Source organism: Centroberyx affinis, unplaced genomic scaffold (assembly GCF_046629955.1).
Source record: "Centroberyx affinis isolate AG114_WGS23_722 - 3 ecotype Tasmania unplaced genomic scaffold, CSIRO-AGI_Caff_v1 ptg000220l_1, whole genome shotgun sequence".
Lineage (NCBI taxonomy): Eukaryota > Metazoa > Chordata > Actinopteri > Beryciformes > Berycidae > Centroberyx > Centroberyx affinis.
The window spans coordinates 283058-309058 of NW_027278909.1; the positions used below are offsets into that span (position 1 = coordinate 283058).

Genomic DNA, 26001 nt, shown 5'->3' on the forward strand with positions numbered 1-26001 from the left:
TGTTTTGTTTTGTGCCGTTTCAACATTTTTTTCTTACAGAATGTTCACGTTGTAGCTCGCTCGCTAACCGACCAGCTAGCTAACCGAAAGCTACTAGCTAGCTATCATCACAGCAAGCCGCCGTAAAGTGTAGAATGGGAGAAAAGCTAGAGCTCAAGCTCAAATCGCCGGTTGGAGCCGAACCTGCTGGCTACCCGTGGCCATTACCAGTATACGTAAGTATTAAACTTGAAAGCCGGCTGATAATGTGTTTAGATTTTGTCTGTGTTTTGTCTTTGTTAGCTAGCTCCTTGCTGCTAACATGGGCTAGCCAGAGACCCATGGCATGCTTGTACGGCCAAACCAGGTCATACGGGTCGGGATGGTTGGTGACAGACAAGGGGTCTACCACGACACATTATCGGTATCGGCCAGCTACGATGACTGTCCAGATATTTTGGTTTTCAACTGTGTAGCCATAAACATTCCCTGAACTTTGTAGCTATTGCTGAGGTTCTGTATGGAGACAGTCAGAAACTCGCTGTATTGCATTTGAAGGACTTTGCGAATGATATGCAAGTGAGCTGAGCTAGGCATTTCACCCAGGGACAACTGAGGAGGACGATGGAGACGTCCTGTGCAAAAACGGAGCATTCCATGCTTCTGGTGGATTTTTGAGGATTCCACCTTTCACATCCAGAACCATGTCAGGGATCATTTCAGTCATTGTTGCCTTCAGTGTCTAAACGTATTCCTAACATTTATCTTGATTCTGACCCCATATGTTTCTAATGAAATCAAGTGCATGTGGACACAAGTCATATGTAAATATACTGTATATCTACTAGCCACCTCCTGACACCAGTAAACAAACACATAACTCACACTACACTTTAGAAGGTCCCAGCCACACACACACATGATATGAACAAGATGGGTGTGTGTTGTAAACAGGAGGATTATCAGGTCTGTGAGAGTTTGCAGTAGTGGCTGCTTGTGACCTTTGAATTTCAGATGTTGGCCAGCTGCATGCATGTGAGTAGTAGTACTGCATTCCATGGCTGCTTTCTGTTATCATCCCATGGCATCCTTAAGGTTGTGGCAAGCTGGTTGTGTTGGATAGTTGGAACTGTATACATCCACTGAATCCCTGCTTTGTTCTGGGAGGTAGATGCCTGCCTCGTGCAGTTGCAGTCATTCATACTCGGAAAGAGATTGTTTTTCTCTCGAATGTATTATAGTCTGTAGGCGTACTACATTTCTGCGTAACATGCTATCAACACATGTCAGTGTTTGATTGCAGCCAACTCATCAGCGAGAAACGGAAAGGGAAGCAGTTGAAAGGTCTGTGGTTTCTTCAGCGGTATAAAGTTAGCTTTAACTGTGTTTCTCATTTATAGTAATTGCGGTGAGACAGTCACTGCTGAGAATAGCTGAATTTCTCTGAATGTCTGAGTGGGGTCTTTTATCTATGTTCTCTCCACATACACTGTACCTAGTCTGGTATACTATTTTGCTCCCATCACAAAATGAAACTGAGTTTCAACTCACTCAGTCAGTATTACTGCAGTTGATGCAATCAGCCTCTGCTCACTTTGCCTTGGCTGACTGAGTGACCCTCCCTTTACGCCAGCCTGGAGACTGATAAGACTTGTGGGGGTCCTCCCTCCAGGAAAGAAACCCATCACTATTACAGCCTAGCCCACTTCCTCATGTTATGGTCTGTAGGGATAAGCATGAGGATAAGCATGTCAGGAATTTAATATACTGTTGACCTACTTGATAGCTATTTATACAAGGACTTGCCTTCAATGTCTTGAATTGAATTGGAAACAGCTGACAGTCCTTATTTTGGAAAAAGCCTGCATGTGGAGTTCTGCAATATGGAGCCTATTCATGTGGAGCTCTCCTCCTGTTTTCAAAGGGAAAGGCTGCGCAGACTTCCTCTCCTCTTGCTTCTCCTCTTCTGTCCATATGGTCAACTCTACAGGGACTGGGACCATAGAGGATATGAGATCCAGTTCCAACTTTGCATTGCTGCACATTCATAGACTTCAGGAATGCATATTAGTGTCTGTGTTCAATATGTCTGTTTTGTACTGATGTTTTTTTTCCGGTCACATTTTAATCATAACTTTTTTTAGTCATCTTCCCTTGTTGAGTTGCTCACTAGTAGCTGCTGATCCCACTCCATCAGATTCCAGTATTCTCCACTCCTACAGAGCATGAAGATTAGTTATCTCACCCACGGAGCACGAACACAGCGTGGTCTGTGTTGTGGAACACACAACATGACTATTGTGCTGGACGTTGTGTTAGAAGGCCCGCTCATTTTCTGATCCCACACCCACAACCAAGCATGCAATAAAATAGTGGATCTTTCTTTCTTTTTCTTTCTTTCTTTCTTTTTCTTTCTTTCTTTCTTTCTTTCTTCCTTTCGCTCTCTCTCTCTCCCTCTCTCTCTGTCTCTCTCCCTGTCTCTCACTAAATCCCCACATCTGTGCATTTGTAAATGCTTCCATATGAAGAACACCTCTGGTGCTGTGCAGTTCTTTGTTCATCTGGTTCGGGGTGTGGGAGCTAACCAGGCCTCCATAGCATGTTTTTAAAGACAAGCTGCTTAAGTACTGCTTAGCTTCTCTATGGTATGGTGCTCACCTGTGTACCTCACGCCACCCATTATTTACAGTGCTGTAATTACTGTAGTTAAACTCAACAACATTTGATCACATCCTTTAAGCTTCAGTGTTTTGCAAGTGTTGAGCCACTGAGATGTGCAAACAACCGTCGTTGTATTTGCGGATTTTACCGCTATGGCCAGGGGAGTGATTTTTAATGTACATTGTGTCTAAAAAAGACATGTGTCAGGCCAGCTGAGCTGCAGAACTATGCCGTAAACATGTGACCTGCGGTGTTATCTGTCAAGATAAAACAAATGGGTGCGTCAAGCAGTTCCCCTTGAGGTATGTGCGTGACCACCAGTCAGCATACACCAATCTCCCTCAGAGAACTTGCCCCACACTTCCTCTAGTGAACCGCCAGAACAGATAGTCTGATGTCACTATCTTCCTTTTCACGGAGGCTGAAACATGCTGGTTTGTTGGGCCGCCACCTCACGCTATAATGAGTAAGTCACTTCAGATGAAGGGGACTTTCAGGGAATCTGTTGTTCTTCTGTGGCTAGCAAGGGTAGTGTAAGGGCGTAGGTGGTGCACCTACCTTAGTCATTTGTTCTTGTGGGCTGAGGCGTGCGTAGTGGAGCAGTGTTAAGCTCCTACACCCATGGTGCGTCACGCTGAGGTAGAGAGAGATAGACGGAAGAGGTGGAGGAGAGAGGAGGAGTCGGTGCATGCGTCAGTTCTACCCACAATGGGGGAGAGAAGAGGGTCTCTCCTATTCTTTTTGTCTCTCCCTCTCTTTAAGACGGTGTTTATTTTTAGCCGCAGCTCTGCTCTGTTGCTGCTGTGTGCCGTCTTTGTGTGAGTAGGTGACCTCCCTCCCTCAGCATCTCTGCTACTCACTCACACACTCTCTTTCATACACTCAGACACATACACCTGTATATACATTCCCCACTTACTCACTCATATACACTCATTGTGTAACCACTGCTGTGCTACTGTATGTGCATATACAGTCATAGTAGTAGCTCATTCAGCATTAGCAGCACAGCCAGCAGTTATCTGCATTAGCTTGTTTATTTAGTATTAGTATTTATTCATATTTCTACGAAATGTCTTTATTTACTTGTGATTCTATTCTCTGATTACTGATTAGGGTCAGGCAGATCAGATGTCATGTCATATTTCAGTTCGTCTGATGTGTGGTAACCCGAAGACGGTTTGTGTTGATAGGAATAGTAGGAGGTTTCCTGTGTTATCGTGCGTGTTTGAGTGTGTGCGCATGCATGTGTGAGCCTTGGCGGAAGTTAGCGTAGTAGTGGCGGGCGATATTGAGCGGGAAGCCGGGAGCTCTAGGCTGCGAGCTGTTAGCTGTGGCTGCTGTGCCAGGCCTCAAACAGCTGACAAATACCAGGCTCTCTCCCTCTCTGGCTCCCTCGCTCTCCCTCACTTTCCTGCCCTTCTCACTTTCGCTTTCTCTCCTTTTGCCCCTTCTCCTTCTCTCGTCCCCCCTTGTTCCTTTTACCCTCCAATTTCTCCTTCTCCCTTCCTTTCCCTCTTTCCTTCCCTCCACGAGAGGCTCTTCTTGGCAGTGCGCTGGAGCAGGAGACAGAAAGTGGGTCAGTGGGTCAGCCCAGGCAACAGGCTCAGGCTGGCTGCGCTCTGGGCGTGACTGGAGTCCTATTACTCCCACGCAGCAGCAGCTCAGCACGCTCCAGCTAGGATAACTAGAACTATAGATAGCTATACTATCTAAATGGAAGGAGCCTATAGATTGGTTTGCCAAAACGAGAGAAAGAAACACAGAGAACCTCGGTAGCTTACCCAGAATCCTGTGTGTCCTCCTCCTCCTGCACAGCAACTGACAGCTTTGCTAAACAGAGGTGTAGAAAGACATATTATTTAGACAGCATCAGAGTGCAGTCATGGTAAACATTAATTCAGGTACATCAGAGTTGCTATTTCTGTGCACGGCACTACCATGACACAGAGAGACGGCTCCATGAACTTAGAGGCTTATATAATAGACTGCTAATGATAGAGAGTGCTTCATCCAGAGTTTACATGCTGCAGACATTCACAGAATTCCTGGATAGCCTAAACAGCGTTCACAGTGACATTGATACTCACAGTGGTGTGTCTAGAGTGGCTGTTATGTCTGTCAGATGTTACTGCTGTGAGAGGATGAATCAGACATAATACCGAGTGCTGTTTTTGTTATGGCCAGTGCAGTGTATTGCCTGGGGAATGAGCCTTGCCAGCCAACTGCTCTGGGCAAATTAGTGCCGTGTTGACTGGGAGCTAAAGGATATAACTCATGTTTTTGGTGTGTGTTTTCTTTGAGTTTGTGCCAATCGTGTAGGCTACCCCTCTCCTTTACATTATTCCCGGTGGAGTCTACACACATTCAGCGTAGTTAGAGATATCAGGGTTCGTTTTTCCAACCTTCAGAAGAAGCCATTCATTTTTGTACAGTATGAAAAACAACCTCCACAGACTTGAAAATTGCCTGAGCTAGATAATCCATCACAGTAAACATGAAGCCTTAATGTGGTTTTGTCAAAGTTTCTCTGTTTTATCGTTATTTCATTGTGCTTGAGTTGAGTGTTTTCATATTAGTGTGTGTGTGTGTGTATTACATTACACCACCCTACTGTCAGTCAGTTGACACCCACAAGAAGAAGTAGTGTCCACCAGGAAACAATCTCTCAAAAACATGTTGCCTTACAAACCTCATCGTAACATCCATGTCTTATTTGGGGCATCTTTGTTAACAGCAAAGTTAACAGCAGTTAATTTCAAGCTAGGTTTGACACTGTAAAGGGTGTATTTTAAAGACAACCAAAAACAAGTAAATGTTAAAAAAAATCTTATCACATATAGCATGCTTTGCAAAATGATTGGGGAAGTGCAAAGTAGATGTGGACAGAAGTAAATGGCCTCTAACTATTAATGACACTGCTGTTCTCCTTTAATGGCCTTATCTGGCCTTATTATGCCACCTGGCTGACTGGGGCCAAAGGGGAGGTTTTTTGTTTTATAGGAACATTGCCAGACTGTTTGTTACTTGCCCAGTTCAGTCTGTTAATTGGCTGTTTCTCTGTTTTCAGGATAAACACCATGATGCCGCTCATGAAATCATTGAGACCATCCGGTAAGTGGCCTTTCCTCACTCTGCCTTAACTCGTGTACCCTCCCACATTCACACATAGAGCAAATGACTTCATCCAGTATATGATTTTGTGACAATTTTGTGTGTGTATGTTCTGAGGTGGGTGTGTGAGGAGATCCCAGACCTCAAACTGGCGATGGAAAACTACGTACTCATTGACTATGACACCAAGAGGTGAGCCCAGGGTCATGTGTGTGCAGACACACTCATTCTTGGAGTTTGAATTTATGCCATTATGACATTGATCCTAAAGATAGGAAACTGAAAACAAAAAAAATTGCAAAAAGCAAGGACTTGCTCAAGATTTTTCACAACATGATGACTAAGGCTATTTAAAAGGTTGAAATTGGGTAACCATAGAGTAACACTCATCTACAAGGCCAATGAAGATCATAGAACAGCCGATTTAAAATGTCATATCAGTTTCAGCCAGCCAGCTAACTGTGGCCTACTTGCAATGTGTTTAAATGAACAGTTTGTTTATTAATTTCTCTTTTTTTTTTGTTTGTTCATTTTTTTGTCCTATTTATTTCTGGCTCTGGCTTTATTTCCCTCAACATCATAGAGGTTGAACATTTTCAGTGATGAGAAAATTATTTCTAAATATTTCTAATTATCTAATAATTATTTCTATTTCTGTGAATTTTGTGTCTTGTCATTGTCACAGCTTTGAGAGTATGCAGAGACTTTGCGATAAGTACAACAGGGCCATCGACAGCATTCACCAGCTGGTGAGTCCATATGCATTAAGTGTTCTTGGTGTTGTGGAGGTGAAGCGAGTGTAAAAACATCAGTCACAAAGAGATGACAAAACTGTATCTCTTTGAGTGCATATATCTGTTGCTTTGAATCTGTGTTGTGTAGGGCCCAGCCAATACATCTTTTTTGAGTTTGTTACCAACACTGACAATAACTATATCCAATATGTCTACCAATAAATATTACATTTTGTGGTTGTAGTTATTACCCAAGATGTTTCATTATTGCAAGCTCACTCTAGTCCAAATTCTTGACCAAAATTCTCAAACACACTTATTCTTGGATTTTGATTGAATTGTTCTTTGTTTCTGAAGGATCTAGTATAAGGTAAATGTGAAAATCTTATTTTTTTTGTCCTTGTCTTGCTGCATTGTTGGTGGAACAAATGCTAATACAGATATATCTTTGAAAGGCCAGTATCAGCCGAAAATATCTGCACACCGATGTATGGGGCAGGCCCATAGAGATATAACACTAGAGGAGACATGTCATATAGAATTCCTGTTCCGGAATGGGACCATATGGCAGCCATCTTACCTTCGTCAACTTCTCAGCTGACTGTAATTGGAATCATTGGTGATAGTGCCTTATGCTGCCATTATAATGCTAATATTTTTTTATTGAGACATCACCACTACTTTTTATTTAGCTCACTATATGCAAGACAAATGTGACTGTCTAAAATGGTACCAAACATGAGCATTTGTTGTAGTTTGTAGATAGAAATAGCTGAACTATGTTAAGTAATTATGTGTTCAATCATAAAGATTATCTTCTGGAAGTATTTTAATGGTGCATTTACTTTACAGAAACTATGAATCCTATTTTCAAGAAGACTTTATAATTCTCAGATTTCTTTGGTACTCTTTGGTACTGAGTAGTTGTATTAAGAGTATATATGAAAATCTGCTTATTTTTAATGTAAAACCCCCAAATGATCTGTTGTTGTAGCAATAGACAGATGTTGGCAGCAATTAAATATCACAAACACTGAAAGACACCTAACAATACACCCAGATAAAATATACAATAAAAGGCAAATGTAATGCCATTAAGTGGTTAGTGTGACAGCTTTAAGCCAATTCAAGGAGGTAATAATGGACATAGGCCCTCACATTTTTTTTTACTTTATTGACATGACATCTTAGCCTACAATTAAGATTACAATCCATAAAGAAATAATTTATATAGATGCCATCATGTAAACAAGTAGGCTACTACAGTAAAAACACACATCTTGACACTTGAATCAACTTAAAATCCACAGTAGCCTATACAGATATGCAAATGAATGTCCGCTCTGTCTGCCACCACACGCCACTATGTGTCACTTCCATCATTAAGGTGCGTCTTGGCAGAAATAGCCTGCAATTAATTTTAAAAAAAATCGGCGCATTTTCAGCAGCGGCGCTGCTACTGAGTAGGGCTGTGCAAAAAAATCGATACAGCTGAGTATTGCAATATTTTTTTCCATGATACTGTATCGATTTTCCAGCCCCTCGTATCGATACGTTAAAAAAAATGATTCATGTTTTAAACGGATTTAAAATGTCCTTAAATTTCCATCAAATCCCTTTGAATTAAATAGTTTTGACTCAATTTGTCCGCTGAGTTATCAATATAATGTGATGTACATATTAGACTACCCAGGTGGTACACAGCAAGTTGTATTTTCAGCGCTATTTTTTAATTTTCAGTAAATTATGTAGAGTGTATATGTATGTATAGAATGTATCGCAATATGTATGTTATCGCAATGTATCGTGATACAATCGTATCGTGACCCATGTATTGTGATACGTATTGTATTGTGAGGTCCTTGCCAATACCCAGCCTTACTACTGAGTACTATACAAATACTATAGAAAACACTATAGAACATATTTTTAGCATGGCGGGTCATGACTTTACCGTGGCGACCTGCCACAGTAGAAGGGGAAACACACATAATGCTGAATGATGTGTGCTGATTGTTCTCAGAAACAACGTGTTTGTATGACGGCAGAGACCCAGCCAACTAACATACAGCTGAAATGTAAGGATTGCATCCAACAGCCAACTAGCTAACACATACCGTTCCAAACTATTTCAAATAGAACTCCAGTCTGTTGGCTACTACTAGCCGGAAATGTTGTGTTTTAAGTTGTGTCAGTTAAATTTAGCATATAAAACAGCCTCTATCTTCTACTCTACTGACGTGTGGAAGTTGATGCCAGCTTCTCTGGTCTCTTTGGTCCTTTTAGTGCAGCAGTTTGGTCCAAATCAGGACAACAGTGGTTGCTTCCCATAGACAGCTGTTGTAGTTACAGGTAAACTGGACCCAGGTAAGATGGCGGACGATTATCCCACGCTTAATGACGTCATGTCCCCTCTAGTGTTATATCTCTCTGGGCAGGCCTTAATGCCCTGATGTGTGTGCTTCTGTGTGTGTGTGTGTGTATATTTATGGGCATCCTCTCTTTGCAGTGGAAAGGGACCACTCAGCCCATGAAGCTCAACAAGCGCCCTTCCAACGGGCTGCTCAGACACATCCTGCAGCAGGTGTACAACCACTCAGTGACTGACCCGGAGAAGCTGAACAACTATGAGCCCTTCTCCCCCGAAGTGTACGGCGAGACGTCTTTCGACCTGGTGGCTCAGATCATCGACGAGATGGAAATGATGGAGGATGACACCTTTGTCGACCTTGGCAGCGGTTAGTCTGCTGAGTTTTGGGGATGTTGTCACCGCACACTGCTTTTACATGGCGCCACTTCTGCCAGACAAAGCCAGACGGGACTGAGTAATGAAACTAAGGAAAATGACTTAGGAGTTTATGTCTAGTCCTTCTAGGAATATTGCTGATACAGAGGTGGATAGTATATTAATTAGTTGCATTAATGGGTACAGTTTCTAAGTTTAAGTTTTGGTCATGATACCAGTGTATGTAAAGGGAAATTAGTTTTCAACACCTGTGCGGTTATGAATAACTTTGCTTGATTGAGAGCCTGGGTGTCTCTCTCTGGTCTAAAAAGATGAACCTATCAACACTGTTTTATTCTGCCTTAATTGCAGGAGTGGGACAGGTGGTGCTGCAGGTTGCAGCAGCAACCAATTGTAAACACTACTATGGTGTAGAGAAAGCAGACATTCCAGCTACCTATGCAGAGGTAAATAAATATCCCCAACCACCGGGAACACACACACACACACACGTCCTGAGCTGACTGGAGAATGACTGACATATTCTTAACATGGTTCATTAGTGATTCATGTTTATATCCTTTTTTTCAGACCATGGATAAAGAGTTTAAAAAGTGGATGAAATGGTATGGGAAAAAACACGGGGAGTACACAGTAAGTTTCCTCTTAAGTGTGGCATTTCATTTCAGTAGAACATTCTACTTTTCAGCTTGCATACCACCAAATGAGTTTAGGACTAGTCCACCTCAAATGCTGCTTTTCCACTGCATAGTACCGGCTCAACTCGCCTCGACTCGACTCGCTTTTGGTAGTACCACTTGGTTTTCCACTGCAGATAGTACCCCCTCAATGTGCCCCACCCCCCAAACTGGTCGTCATAGCGACGCTGCATGAAACGCGACACACAGCTACAATGGAGGATATCGAAGCGACGGTGTTCTTGATTCTCGGTATGTGGCTGTTAGTCACAGCAAGGAGACAGATTTTTATTTCAGAAGAGGCTGAAGGCAGCGAGACAGCAGACTGCTCTCTGGCTGCTCAAGGCGACGCAAGAGGGTAAGCTAGCCTGGTAGCTAACGTTAGCATATACGTCCCGTGTCGCGATGACGATTCTCTGACCAATCAGTGGTCTGCAGTGTTTTCACGTCACCTTTTGGTATCGCCTCAGCTCGCCTCAGCTCGCTTGGAACCTCGACGGAGGTGCTACGAAAAAAAGTACCAGGTACTACGTAATATGGTACCTGGTACCTGGTACTTGGCCAGTGGAAAACCAAAAAAGGCGAGTAGAGTCGAGTCGAGTCGAGCTGGTACCATGCAGTGGAAAAGCGCCAAAAGATTAGTTGTTCGGCAGATCCACTAGTATTCAGGACCCCCCACCCCCTCCCCTGTTCTGCAGATCCACTAGTATTCAGGACCCCCCACCCCCTCCCCCGTTCTGCAGATCCACTAGTATTCAGGACCCCCCCCCCTCCCCCTCCCTCCTCCAACTCTTGATGTTGGTAATTGCAATCGGGCAAAATTACTTCTTACAAAGTTAGATCCAGGGCACATATTGAAATAACAATACCTGGATCTAATGTTCCTTGTTTGCAAATTTGTTCGATTTTTAGACAAGAATTTCTAAATTTAAAGTAGGAAAGTAGTGCTGACTGCCGGTCCCTAGAGCAGCTGGTTTTGGTGGCTTTGAAAACCTCCAGCAGAGGCATGTGCACTACAAAAATGTAAATATTTCACAAAGTGTAATTTGACTTTAATGTAGTAACTATGTCCTTTCAGCAGACAGTGTGGACATGTTTGTGCAGCTCACTTGTTTCTAATATTTTTCAGCTGGAGAGAGGCGACTTTCTGTCTGAAGAATGGAAAGAAAGGATAGCCAACACAAGGTGGAGTACCAAAACTTGGTCACAATTACAGACTGAAAGACATGGTTCCCACATGTCCTGGAAAACCTGGCCATCCAGTCGTGGAAAACACGTGCGAAATATGAAAATGAATAAAATGCCATGGAAAACGTAACAGAGGACACAGGTTCTCTCAAAGTCAAGAGAAATAACCATTTGGAAGCTGCGTTTATAAATCTATTTCTGGTGGAGTGAACTCCCCAGTGTTAATGACCTCACTACTATAATCTGCAGAGACAAAATGTATTAGCATCATGCACTGTGCTCTGTGCTACATTATCCTCTTACACTGGAGTATTCTTCTAACACACTCCCACTTCATACAAAATACAATGTGGAGAGCCTTTTTACATCAGATATATGCAGTTCCCTAGATAATGTCTTGGAAAATGATTTAAGAGCAGGGGAGGTTCTGCTTTCATGTATTTCATCCTCTCACACTTTCCTTTCTGGTTAAATGACTTTCCCACTGCCAACTATACTGTATATCTAAAGTGTTTCCTTCCCTGTCTGTCTTCCAGTGTTATTTTTGTGAATAACTTTGCCTTCGGTCCAGAGGTAGATCACCAGCTGAAGGAACGTTTTGCTAACATGAAGGAAGGTTGGTAACTTTCAGCTAACAGCTAGATTGTCCTTGTGATTGTCTCTAATGCGTTACAGCCATTGTTAGCTTAGGTACAGAGTGCTAATCTAGGGCATCGCTGCATAGAGGCACAGTATATGAAGTTTCCACTTTGTGTACTGACTTCCACTTAAAGATCCAGTACAAAGATTTTAACTCAGTCATGATGTATGGATTTATAATGTGAGGAGTGTCATTTTTTCAGTTTTTGATAGTCTGTCTTAATTTGTTATAATTGCTTCAGTACCTCTTGCTCTGTGCTCATCCAGTTCTCTTCAGCCTTCTTCCAGAAGCAGAAGCATCTAACATTAAGAGTACATTCACTACTAAAGTAAATAATATTTTCGGAAAAAACACCTACTGTGAAAATCATGAAATATTTTAAATGCCAAATTCCATGCCAAATAGGAATGTACAAGCCAAGGGTTTTCAAGAGGGAGTTCTTTCTATCTTTCTGTCTCAGTGTCTCTTATTTATACACCAGCACACACAAATTAGGTCCCTTGCTGTTTTCCCATTTTGTCCATTGTAAAAAAGGGCAAAAAATGCATGTTCAAGATAAGGAGAGAAGTGAGAAATTGAATATAATCGCATTATTGCAATTTTACACCAGCCTACGTTGCTATCGGCAGCCAGCAAGGCAATCTCTGCCTTTCTCCTCTCTTACGCGCTGTCCCACATACACACAGCGCTCGACTCTCTGGAGGCCAAATAAGCTTGATTATCAAATGGCAGACATATCTCATATTGCGTTTTTTTGGCTTATGTTAACATAACTGCATTAACAAATGTCAGGACACGCAATGCTGCTGTGCTCACTTTTCCAGCTCTTGTGCTGCTTGACTAACAAGTTGGCCATCAGCAATTAGCTGAACTGTGTCAAAGACGTCCAGTGGAGGATGTCTGGCTCCTCATACTGTACATGATCATTTGTCTAACTAGGCAACTTAGCAAACCAAGGTACCTAGTGTTAGTCACTGGCCTCTGAGTTTATGACTTCTTTGTCCAGTAAAAGCAATGGTACCGCTCCTTCAGCATCAAACATGTTTTTTGATGCCAGCTGCAGAAGTCGTCCTGAAAATGGGCAGAGCTTGTAGGACAAAGTGAGAGCCTAATCCTTCCCTCTAATTGTATTGTGCACTGCATAAATAAAAAAAAAAACTTTTATAAAATATCCAGTGCTGAATCTTCAGCACTCATCAATAATACATAATCGAGGCATTGCAATTTTGAACTTTGACCCATGAATCATGTGATGTGACTTAACTAAACTGCACACAGCACACTCATGTTTACCAACCTGGCCGGTCTGCAATCGCTGTATATGAAAGGATATGAGGGATGAGAGGCAGACAATCTAACGTTAGTGAGTCCAGCTTTCTCTGGAAGGACTGCTCGCTCACTGCTATTTAGGATACACTTTGTATTCTTGCACTTAAGTTTAGGTTTATCACTTCTTGTGGGCAGAGAATAAATTCTGGTGTCCATACCCGACACCAGAATTTCAGCTGGGCAAATAGGGCACATATAGTATGTTTTAGGTATTGCAGCCCCAATTTGTGATTTAGGCTGACTAGAAGGGTACATTTTTACATAAAAATATTGCCTATTGTAGTTTTAACTATGCATATTATCGACCAATAAGTGCATTCATTAAAATCTGGGTAGTTTTACATCATTTATACGGGGAAGTAGATGTTTGATAAGTTGGTTTTGTTGACAACCAGATGAATAGTCAAAGGATGTTAATGAAATTTCTCTGGCATTTGTAATATGTTTGGTAACTTTACAACAACATGCCCTTTTGATAAACAAAACCGTGAGATTGGGAAATGTCAATGTCTTTGCACTGGACCTTTAATCTGCACTCTGTGTTATGTCAGTGTTTACACACCCGTGTCCATTTTGAATGTCTTATTAAGGATTGATTTGTATGCCAAAGCAGCTGGCCGAAGAGCAACAGCCATTGGAGAGACATTTTACTAGGCTTCTGGAGCAAGCTGATCAAAGCCTGGAAGATGAGGCTATTAAATAGTAGGCGCTAATAGACTTCAAATGCCAGCAGACCTTTTGATCTGTGTTGGAAACACCAAGGCATTGTATTGGTAGTATTGGGAGTGATGCCTGCGTTCATTGGAAAGTTGTATTTATTCAGCTGTTCTCGGCAATGATTAAAAACAAGGGGAGTGGTTGATGGTATCCAATAGCAGCTGTGTCAACACTTGGCACTTGACCTTTGACCCCAACAACCTTATGACCTCATGACCCCCCTCTCTGCCACTTGAGTTTTAAAAGATAAACATGACAGGATGATTAATGTATGTATTGATTACTGTATTTATTGGGGAGTATAGTATTATTAGTAGTATTATTGATCATTGTGTTTGCCTAATGTACTAAGGAAAAGCAGCTATGTGTTCAATGTATAGCATTTAAAATAGAATTGAGCGAAATACTTTTATAGAATGATTTTTATTTTTTATTTATTGTTTCTTTCCAGGTGGGAAAATTGTATCCTCAAAACCTTTTGCACCTTTAAATTTTAGAATAAACAGTCGAAACTTGAGTGGTAAGTGTCAGATTTATTGGAAGTGCACATTTTCAAATATCACACCTCCAATGATTTGTGTCCTGCTTTGGGAATGCAATTCCATGGTTTCCCTCTCTGTCCTGCAGACATTGGCACAATAATGCGTGTGGTGGAGCTTTCTCCACTGAGGGGCTCCGTGTCCTGGACTGGAAAGCCAGTCTCCTACTACCTGCATACCATAGACCGCACCATAGTGAGTACCGGAGCTTTTCTTTATCACTGTTGCACTCTCTTTGACTTGTGTTGATATATTGCAGTTGCTCCACCTGAAGTGTATGTAGTCAAACCCTGTCCTTGTTCTTTGTGTTTGTGTTGCATATTTGTTTCAGATATGGTAAAATCAGTTTTCTGCTCTCTGTTACATTCTGTTTTGTGTTAGGCTTAGGGTTATGTAACAGGGATATGATTATTTAGTTGTTTTTTAGGATTTTAGTGTTTTTTGCACACATAACCCTCACTCAATTCTAATGGGGAGACTGCTGACAAGAGGCTCTGATTGCTCTGCGATGCTTTATTTTGCCAGGCCACTGTGCTCTTAAAATGTCTAATTTTCTATTATTTTGTGTTCTGTGTTTTTCAGCTTGAAAACTATTTTTCTAGTCTCAAAAATCCTAAACTCAGGGTAAGTAATGTCTTCATCCCTTATTGTATTGACAATGTCACTGCAGTTCCCTACTGAAAATTTACCACATCAAACACTGAAGAAGGTTCCTCCCATTTCAGGAGGAGCAAGAGGCAGCTAGGCGGCGTCAGCAAAAGGATACTAAGGACAGTAAAAGCAACAGCACCACCCCCACCAAGCCTAAAGAGCAAAACAAGGTAGTGCATGTAAGGATTTACTAGTTTGTGTAGAAGTCAACACATAGGGCAGATTTACCAGATACTGATTAAACTAAATTAAACTGTTCCAGAAAAACATTGCCCTTGAATTTTTGGACTTCATTCAGCAAGCTCTCTGTGCTATTTGTATGTATGTGTGTGCATGTGCACGTGTGTGTTTGTGTGTGTGTTTGTGTACGTGTGTTACAGCAGGATTCCTGTGGCGAGGAGGAGCGCCCTAGCTTGATGACAGTGGTGAAGGCCTCTCCCAAACCCCGGAGAGCCCGACTCCTGTCCAAGGGTCGCAAGTTGAACAACAAGAAGCGCGGTCGACCCAAGAAAGCTGCCGTGGCTGCTGCTGAGAGGAAAAGCAAGAAGAGTCAGAGCGCCTTGGAGCTGCTGCATGCCAAGACCCTTTCTGCAGCACCCCCTCAGGGTCAGAGGACACACACACACACACACACACACACACACACACACACACACACACACACACACACACACACACACACACACACACAATGTACCAGGCCTCACCTTCAATTACCATACCCATTTGCTTCTCCTAAATGGGAACATGAAACCAGTCAGGGAAAGCATCAAGCTTCCTCACATTACAGATACGGATATAAGGCTGCTATACATCTGTACTGTGTTTCATAGATTGGCTTACAAATCGTTGACTCAATTGACTTTAATGAGAATATGTTTGTCTTTTTTGTGTGTACAGATGCATACCGGTCACCTCAGAGTCCTTTCTACCAGCTACCTCCCAAGGTCCAGCACTATGCCTCTGGTCAACTACTGCTGAGCCCAACTCCTCCTGGTCTGCAACAACTGCTAGGTGAGCCTCAGGTCTTATAACAAAACAGTCCCTAGGTCTGATTGGCTGAGTCACGCTCAGAGTTGTAAAATACCTCATAAATGCACACTGTCGACAGCTTAACTGTCAAAGCACTAACTGAAAATCACTGCTCATACCGGAGCTAGAACAATATTGCTTGGTTGAAGAATAGCATTTAAGTATCTGTAATTATTATTTATCAAAATAAGTGTTATTGAACTTTTTTTATTATTATTACAATGGTGCGTTAACTACGGTTTTATAAATGCAAAATAAGCCACTATGCTTTGTGTTGCGCCTAACAACACCTCTTAGCTTGTTTTAAAATCACTTTAAAGCTTGGCCTCTTGTGGCTTATTTCTTAATTGCATCCTCAACATTAAGGCTGTCAGAACGAATTTCAGTATTTAAATGTTTGTCGAAGATCAAATAATCACAGCCGATTGAACTGAATACATGCCGTGGCTCCAGAGACTCATTCTCTGTCGCCCTTGTGATATTATTCTACAAGCCTGCTTTTGTTGTTAGCACACACATGCATACTACCAGCATCATGACAGAAAACACTGATGAGATTACTATTCCTTCCAATTTAAGATGATTTAAGATGTTTGGAAGATATTTAGATTGCCATTAGTAAAAGGCAAGACTCACTCAATGATTTACTCTTAAATTAAAACGGCAACCCAAATCTTTCAAGAAATTGAATAAAGTAAAAACCGCAAGCTGTGAATCTACTCTAAATAGAATTTCTGTCTGTTTAGAACGCATTGAACAACTATTGATTGCGTATTGCTTTCATGTGTCAATATTGTGAAAATTTTATCATTCATTTCAGTCGAATTTGACTAATTTCAGTCAATTCATAGTCAAATTTACTCAACATAAGGGGGGAGTTGCCTGTTACCATGTCCTTATCACTGTCACAGGCCTGTAAGTAAGTGTATACCATCTAACCTACCCCACCTTTATCACTAACACACATCAGTCTCTCAGTAAGTCTCTGTCAGGCTGTTGGGAACCTTAGCTCCTTTATGCCATCCTGAAATCACGCAGAGCTCAAGAACTGCTCTAATAATATCTCTTCTGTTTTTTGCTCTCTACATCTCTCTCCCCCATCTTGTCACAGATAACATCAAGGTTCAGTACCTCCAGTTTATGACCTACATGAAGACTCCTCAGTACCGCTCCAATCTGCAGCAGCTTCTAGAGGAGGAGAAGGTAAACAGTCGTGCTACTGCATTATTGATTGGCTACGGTGACACTTGTCATTTCATTGTGACTTTTACTATCGGATCACACCGGGACATATTAAGTGGCATGAATCTGAGCGAAATCTAAGAAGTCTGGACGTTATCTAGCCACAATGTGCATATCAGCAGTGTAAAAAGATTAAGCGGGAGAGCAGGAAAAAAGTAATGCAGACAAAGATTTAAATAATTATAGTCACAGACAATACATAACCACTATTTTCAGGTCACGCGGACATGCAGCACTGAGACTTCATAAAATCCAGACTTTACAATCAGATCTCAAAAATCACATAGAAATGACAAGTGTAACATGAGCCATAGAGAGATTTATTTTAATAAAGTTTTGGGATGATTACATTTTTCTTCCTGAAGATAAATGTCTGTATATGCCTTACACATTACTGATGAAACTCTAAGCACTTTTTCTGTTTCCTTGTTGTAACCCCTCTGCCCCAACTCCATGCCCCCTCCTCCCCAATCTTTCCTATATTCCTGCTTTCCTCTCTGTCTCTAGCAAAAACACAGGGACCTGTCAGGGCAGGCGGAGCAGCTGCACTCTGTGTGTCAGACTCACAAAGAGAAGATCAAAGGTCTCTTCCAGACCAAACTAGATGAGGTGAGAACCACTACTTCACTGCCCTCCATATCACAGCTGTAAAGACACACAGACAACAACATGAGCAGCAACTGTCCTATATTTACATCCAGCGCAGTAACTGTCCTATATTTACATCCAGTGCAGTAACTGTCCTATATTAACATCCGGCCAATACATCACTTTTTACTTCTATATCAGAAGACCATGAAAGTGATTATGGCCTTCAGCCTTGCTTATACAGTGATTATCTTATTGGAAGTAATTTATTAAGCTAAAGACACATCAAAATTGATGGATAACCTGAATAGCTTATACCAGTGTCCAGTGTGTAGATAAGCAGAGTTTAATCAGTCAGTCAGTCAGTCAAAGGTGGGGTGTGTGTGAGAGAGACAGCATGCTTAGATGTGTGGGGTAATGAGTTTGCATGCAGTGTAGTTTGATGGTCTGCCTGCTGGTAAGTGTGTGCTCTCAGCTGATGTACGACTATTATGTTTCTGTGTGTGTGTGTGTGTGTGTGTGTGTGTGTGTGTGTGTGTGTGTGTGTGTGTGTGTGTGTGTGTGTTTGTGTGATGGTCAGCTGGGAGTGAAGGCCCTGACTGTGGAGGACCTGCTGCAGGCCCAGAAGGAGATCTCAGCCCACAACCGTCAGCTCAAGGAGCAGACCAAGCAGCTTGAGAGAGACATGGCCGAGCTGCGAGACCACAGCCTGCTACTGGTGAGACCTTGCAGACCTTCCAACTCTGTTGTTACCACCTCCACCCTGTTATTACGGCATCGTCCCCAGTGGTTCACACCCGTTATTGCTGCTTCCCACCTCTCTGCATCTGTGTTACGGTGTTACATCTTGGTTCAGGACCGGTTTGTACTATACAGCCTGTAAGTGTTAAAGTGTATTTCACTTTGGAAGAGCATTTTCCCTGTTGTTTACCATGCATACCTCCGTATGAGTTCATGAGTCAACCATCAGTCAACCATCAATATCAGCTGCCCAAGGATCCTATGCCACTACCAACATTGACCATATTTCCTTCTCCATTGACTGGCACTTCCTCTGACAATTGGTTTCGTCTAAATGTTCTAATTTTGACACATACTCAAGGTATTAATGTTCAAAGTCAACCTTAACTCTCAGTTCTGTGATAAAGATCTAAGTGAATCTCCACTGCGTGCGTCAAATGCTTTGTCTGTTAACTGGACACACACTGATAGATAAACAAAGTGAAGACAAATTAATAACAATAAATGTGTGACCATGTGTTCCAGTTGAAGTCTCGGTGTGAGGAGCTGAAGCTAGACTGGGGCTCTCTGTGTCTGGAGAATCTGTTGAAGGAGAAACAGGCCCTGCGGAGACAGATCTCGGAAAAACAGAGACACTGCTTGGAGCTGCAGGTACACAGTTCACTCCTCCCTCAGTCCATTGGATGACTCCATTTCCAAGTCCTTGCATCTCTCTCCCTTCTCTCCTTTACGCTCCTCCATCCTTGCTCTCTTCTCTCTGGCTTCTTCTATCCTGCCTCCCCCATTTGTCCTTTGCACAGACATTTACAGGAATTAACCTAGTTACTTAAATAATTTACAAAATGTAGCTTTCATGAAGATCTCATGAAATGCTGTCATCACTGTTCTGCCATAGAAAGCAAGAATTAATCAAAATTTTATAGTTTTCAGTGTTGTTGTATGATATCTGTTTCCCTGTGTAATGGCTCCCCCTGGTGTCTATTTGTAGATCAGCATTGTGGAGCTGGAGAAGAGTCAAAGGCAGCAGGAGCTGCTTCAGCTCAAATCCTACAGCCCCTGTGATGGCTCCCCATACAGAAAGAGCCTGGAGCCGCGTTCTTCCATAGACCTCGACTCCTCTAAGCTCGGCCTGTCCTCGGCTCCAGTCCTCAATGGCCTCAGTCCGGAGCTGTCCATCAATGGCACTGGCTCGCCCTGTTTTGACCGAGCTAACACCAAGGGGGAGCTCCTCTCCCGCTACCTGCCCATCTCCCCGGACCATGAGATAGTGCCCGTCACCTCTGATGTCAGGCAGCGGCACCTAGGCTCCTCCCACGCTCTCCCTGACTACACCCGCTTCTCCCCAGCCAAGATCGCCTTGCGGAGGCACCTCAACCAGGATCCCACCTCTGCTCACTTCAGAGGTCTGGGGCTGGCCACACACAGGTTGGTGGGCGCTATAACTTAAAAAGGCTCCCAGTTACCAATGATGAATGTCTTTTCTCTTTCTTCTTAGCTCAGAACCTGAAGTTCTCAAAGTCGTTAACTAAGAGTCATAGGCAACAAACATCTAAATAGCTAAAAAGCCAGATTTGCCTATGTTTTTTAGGGGGGAAGTGGGTGGTGTTACCTCTCCACTTGGAGCCAAACAGAGCTGCCCCTCTCCCAACTCATCTGATGCCCAGAATACCACTCCTAAGAGCTCTGAGAGGGTAAATATTTATCTTTCTTTCTGTCTGTACACATGCCCTATTTGTCTGTTTGTCTACACACAGTTTTCTGCTTGCCTGTCTGAATATATGTAGTTTTCTGTCTGTCTGTCGACACACAGTCATTTTCCTCTATCTCCCTCACTGTGTGTCCCGTATAGGGTGGTAAGGAGAAGAGCCCATCTGTCCAGGGTGACAACACCATCACAAGCCTTCCCATCAGTATCCCTCTAAGCACTGTCCACCCCAGTAAACTACCAGTCAGCATCCCACTGGCCAGCGTGGTGCTGCCCAGCCGTGCTGAGAGACTGGTGGGTACTCGCTCTATGATGACATTTATGATTTAGACATTTAACTGATGCTCTTATACAGAGAATCTTACAATGACTGAACAGGTAGGGGTTCAGTTTCTTGCTCTTGATGGACACATCAGCTGTTGTGGAGTTTGAATCTCTCACCTTCGGGTTACAGGACGGTGTGTTTAGCCTCTAGGCCGCCTACAACAGACATTGGTGTCCCGCTACAGATAACGGAACATTCACTGATGAAGAATAAGATTGGTGTATTCTCCTTAAGATAAACCATGATAGAGTGATGTAGGATTAACTGCTGTTGTTATATGTATACATTTTGTAACTTAATGAGATGTTTTGATGCTATTTTTATACTATTCCATTGCATAGGCAATGCATAATGGTACTGTTTCTGTGTTTGTGATCACAGAGGAGTACACCAAGTCCCGTGTCTCAGACAGGTCAGACCAATGGTAAGAATTTCCCCACAACCACCTTATATACATTATCATTGGTATAGGTAGCCTACATAGTGGTGTTCACATATTCCTGAAAGATCACATGTCACATTATCCCCCTCCACCATACTATTCCTTGACATTTGTGACAGTTGTACTAAATGTATAGATGATTCAGTTGCATTATATCTATTTTATGGTATATTTAATAATTGATTAACTGTTGTTCCAGTACATCTTCCTCACCTATTTGGTCTCTCTCTAGGTTACTCCTCCAGCTCAGGGCTGATGAATGGAGGTTCCCACCCTGAGGACCATGATGGTGCTTCTTCCTCCCCTCCTCCACACACCAACATGCCCCTGACAGGACCGATGGGCCGGGGAGGTCCCATCCACAGCCCCTCGCTCAGCACTGGAGGGGTGCTCCAGTACGCAGACGGACCTCCAAGGATTCTTCCAGAAGACGGGCAGGATCACCAGGCGGGCGAGTCCGACACAGAACCCCAGGACAGCGAATCACGGCGGAGAATCTTCTTCTCCTCTTCCTCCTCTTCATCCTCGTCTTCCTCTTCGTCAGGCGGTGGAGTCAGCGCGGCTGGAGCATCACGCCTCCACCATCATCCCAACAACTCGGCCAAGCAGGGACACCACAGTAACCATGGAAACCACCACCACCAGTCACCCGGCTCGCACACCCACACGCCCACACACACGTCGTCATCGCACTCCTCTCACAGCCTCGGCTCTCAAGAGGGCCGTAAGCGGGGGAGAAGGAAGCGCAGCTCGGCGGGGGCTGTCACAGCCAGCGCATCCCCAAAGAGGAGGTCGTTCCCTGGGCTCGGCTCCAATAGCCACTCCTCAGGATCGCCACTCAACATCAACTCCATGGTGAGTCACTGGACACATTCACCAGGATGTCTACAGGTACTTAAAATGGTCCTTACAACAGACAATCACAGCCTGTAGGTCTTAAATACAGTTTCAGGGCTCTTTCAAATGTCAGAGCTCTTAAACTCTCAGAGCGCTACTTCTGTAGTGAGATATGAAGGGTTTCATTCCAAAACGCTGTTGGTCCACTTGGTAAACATGTTGCTACCTGAAATTTATCAGTATTATGGAAAATAACACAGGCGATTTTGTCTGTCTATTTGAACACAATTCATAAGAACTCACAACTCTAATTGTAAACTGTAATGTGCTTTACATTAAAGTAAAGTAACATTTTGTCAGAGTAGATGTCAGTTTTTCATATATCTCATTTTGTTATGAAACTCTTTATATTAGCCTAGTCACATTGAACTGTATGTTGATCCACTCTTCTAATGTACGCTTTTCATGTTTAATTTTAGTTGAAGTTTTTAATTTTTTAACCGTAGTGGCATTAAAAAGGTTTTAGAAAGCCTTACATTTAAGTTGTTGAAGCCTGCACAACAAATGTCACAAATTATTTGGGATCTGGTGCTGAATGTAATATAGATAATGTAATATAAAATGTAAATCATATTGATATGATATTCAATACAAATAGTTTTGTATCCTGATTAGGAGAAAATTGAATAATACACCAGTTATGCTGATATCAGCCCGGATATTAAAACATATTTATTGTTGGTTTTCATGCTGTGTTTGTGTATACGGGGATATTTGTTAGCAGAATGTGAAGGATGAAAATAAACATGTTATTATCCCAAATCAGACCTCAGCCGATCTGTTATCTAGAATGTGGTGTTCATGTAAGACAGGTTAGAATGACTGTAAAATAGTGAAATCATGCTACTTGGATCAGGTTTAAACATACATTATAGTCTGGAGAATTGTCTTGTAAGGTTAGCATGTAATCATTCATATGTCTGTAACCTTAGCTATTGTAGCTGTCTGTGTCCATAATAATACTGTTATACATTATCCACTGATTGTCCCTCATTGAAGCCTGTGTCCCCATCATTACGGTCTGGATGTCCTTTGTCCTGACAGGTGAACAACATCAACCAGCCTCTGGAGATCGCAGCCATCTCCTCCCCGGAGCAGTCGAGCCGCAGCCCCTGTGGGCCCGACCTGGACCAGCCTCCCATCCTGAAGAGAGAACGCCCCCTGGAGGTCAATGGGACGGGCCGTTACTCCTCAGCCCCCAGCTCTGATGACGAGGACTCAGGATATCCTGCTGACAGCTCCAGCTCACGGTAATATATATCTGTTGACTTAAATACCAGCGACTCTTGTGTTTCAACGACAGAACTATAATGCCACACATTGTGTTTTGGTCCACTTCCATGCTGAATGCTGTAATTCTGCATAGTTCTTCATTGTTTGTTTATTATTTGGTTGTTCATTGTTGGTAATGTAGTTTATTTTTTCTTTAGAATTGAAAGAAAAATTGCCACTATATCCTTGGAGAACAGAGATGGACCCAATAGAGCAGGGGATGGTGAGAGAGGTAAGAAACTAAAATTGCATTTGATGAGTAGTTGAAAGAGGAGGAGGAATGAGGAGTTGAAACAGAAAGCTTTATCTTGCACTTTTTCTGCTTAATGCCTACTGCCAATTCTCTCTTTTTCCACCAGGTAGGAAATCGGGTAGCAGCAGCGGTAACAGCACAGGTAGTGAGGCCTCCTCTTCATCTTCCTTATCCTCTACCAGCAAGTGGAAATCCACCTTTTCACCCATTTCCGACCCCAAGCAGCCCAGCTCTGACCTGAGACAGGGGGGCTCTCCCTTTGGCATGGGGGGGTCCAGCCGGGGCACAGACTCAGACTCTGACCACAAACAGCAGCATCAGCAGGTGAGGAAAGGGAGTGATGGAGAGGCCTCCAACTACATCACCCCCAACCCCTTCCTCAGTCAGGAGGCCGGGACCCGGGGTGGAGGCGGCAGTAGCAGTGGGGTGGCCCAGGGAGTCGGTGGGCCAGACCAGCGGCAGGCCCTCCAGAAGCAGAAGGCCCCTCGGGACTGGGAGCTGAAGACCACCAGCAGCCTGGCCAGCCAGAACCTCTTCATCTCTGCTGCTGCCAGCAGTGGAGGGGGCATTTTGAGCGGGAAGGTGGGAGGCAGTCCTGTGGCGGTGTCCTCATCCACAGGGGCCACGGTGGGACAGTACCTGGGGACTCAGTTCCCGCTTGGAGGGGCCTCTGTCTTACAGTCCCTGTTTGGGGCCCAGACAGGCGCACCCACGGTGAGTGGGGCTTCGCGACTGGTCAACGGACACTCTGCCCTGGGAAGCTTCTCCAGTGCTGGGCTGGCGGGGGGAGCGGCTGGAGGTGAGGATAACTGATGATAAACTGATCGTAATGTAAAGTAGTGTCTTAGACTCAGGATTGTTCAGCTGTTAGAATGAGGTCTTAGTTATAGTCCGGGGTCATCTTGATAAAAGAAGAGTGTGAGTCAGTGGGAATGGGCCTGCTAATAGAGCCAGGTAAGTGGAAGCCCAATGCTGCTGTCCATCTGTCCATCTGACTGACAGTTTGACTGACTGACTGACTCTTGGTGCTGCTTTGCTTTGACATTGACTGGCTGCTTGAGAGCTAAAGTTGGAAACACCCTTGGAAAATGCTGCATCCCTAATAGGATGAATGCTTACCACAAGTATAGAAAATACAAGAATCTACAAACAATACATTGAAATAATTTCTCCTGTTCTCTGTGATTGGTTGAATTGATAAGACCATGTTTTACAAAACACCATTTTGATGTAATTCTGTGTAGGCCACATTGTTTTTTGTTTATTCATTTTCTGTGGGTGTATCTGTTGGAGATTTATATCAGAGTCATTTCACTAAGACAACTGGTCCAATTTGCGAAAATGTGTTGAGAAATGGATTTTGCTGATTTGGTTTAGCCTGGTCACAGTGGACTGACTCTGTTTGCTTTCTGTGTGCTTGTCTAAGACTTGCTTGGCGCTATGCACAACCTGGCTCAGTCCCTGCTTCTCTCTTTGTCCCCCTCCCTCTTGCTCTCTTTGCCACTTCTATCTTGCTCTCTCTTCCCCCTCTCTCCACTCTCTTCCCCTCCCCCCTCCCTCCATCTCTGCTGTATGATTTGCAGGTATATTTCACCACGTGGTTCCCTCAGTGTCCTCCCATCAGTTTGGGGCAGCGCTGCCCACCTCTGGAGGCCTCAGCTCCCTGCTCAGTCTCTCCTCCTCTTCCTCTACCTCCTCCCACACCCAGCAGCACACCACTCCCCAACCAGCCTCCACGCGCCTGGCCTCCGTGTCCTCACCCATCCCCCTCTCCTTGTCCCAGGCCCAGCACAGCCGCACCCAGTCGGTCCTGCATAGCCCCTCTCCTCCCACGCTCTCCCTGCCCCCTCCACCGCCCCTGCACAGCGCCCCCTCCTCTTTGGCACCCACACACTCTGAAGCCCCGCCCTCCTCTCGATCAGAATCCTTCCTCTCCTCCCGTCTGTCCCACTCCTCTCTCCACCACCAGAGAGCACAGTCATCCCTATCTCACTCCATCTCCTCCTCCTCCTCATCTGCGTCCTCTGCTTCTGTGTCTGCTGCTGCTGCTACCGCCTCCCTCTCTTCCTCCTCTTTGTCAACCTCCTCCTCCTCTTCTCGCCCCTTCACAGTGCACTACTCCCCTCGGCTGCCCCCTCCGCTGCCGGCTAGCAGCTCAGGAGGTGGTGGGGGAAGCATGTGGAGGACTCAGGGCATGCATGGCACCTACACCACCTCCCAGCTCCCGGGCTCCCGACCTAGATAGGGCTGGGGGTGAGGGGAGGGGAGGAGGATGAAGAGGGGGAGGGCGAAGGGCAATCAGAGGGGGGTGAGAGAGACAGAGACAGAGAGACTGGTAGGGAGTGAGAGAGACAGGATACCTGGTTTCTCTGTGCTCCCACAAGCTGTTGTTCTGTTTGAACAAGGTAAGTCAATACTGGACTTTAGATTAATATCATAGTGTAAACATTGTGCAAGACGGTGTGTTTGGATTTTGAAAGTGACTGTGTTTAATACTGTTCTGCCATTGTGTTTTGTTTTGTTTTTTTC

At 43.8% G+C, this 26001-nt stretch overlaps 1 protein-coding gene across 1 annotated transcript; it reads left to right on the forward strand.

The window, feature by feature from the left end:
* Window positions 1-25717, forward strand: dot1l (DOT1-like histone H3K79 methyltransferase). The gene is made up of 28 exons (XM_071541665.1): window positions 1-215; window positions 5711-5754; window positions 5872-5946; window positions 6440-6503; window positions 8998-9226; window positions 9586-9680; window positions 9805-9867; window positions 11041-11096; window positions 11636-11715; window positions 14237-14305; window positions 14413-14519; window positions 14907-14948; window positions 15050-15145; window positions 15356-15581; window positions 15876-15989; window positions 17119-17210; window positions 17757-17858; window positions 18418-18555; window positions 19104-19229; window positions 19567-20003; window positions 20167-20269; window positions 20428-20577; window positions 20990-21032; window positions 21283-21905; window positions 22992-23197; window positions 23378-23451; window positions 23579-24271; window positions 25056-25717. Exons 1-28 carry the CDS (start codon window positions 135-137, stop codon window positions 25715-25717), a joined length of 4890 nt encoding a protein of 1629 aa, XP_071397766.1. The 5' UTR covers window positions 1-134.
* Window positions 25718-26001: the final 284 nt, after the last annotated feature.

Bases quoted from the DNA above. Each gene is read 5' to 3' on its own strand.
- dot1l (XM_071541665.1), top strand. From the start codon at position 135: ATGGGAGAAAAGCTAGAGCTCAAGCTCAAATCGCCGGTTGGAGCCGAA. The intron at 20,578-20,989 runs GTGGGTACTCGC...TTGTGATCACAG, and splicing joins CCAGCCGTGCTGAGAGACTG to AGGAGTACACCAAGTCCCGT. The intron at 21,906-22,991 runs GTGAGTCACTGG...TTGTCCTGACAG, and splicing joins CACTCAACATCAACTCCATG to GTGAACAACATCAACCAGCC.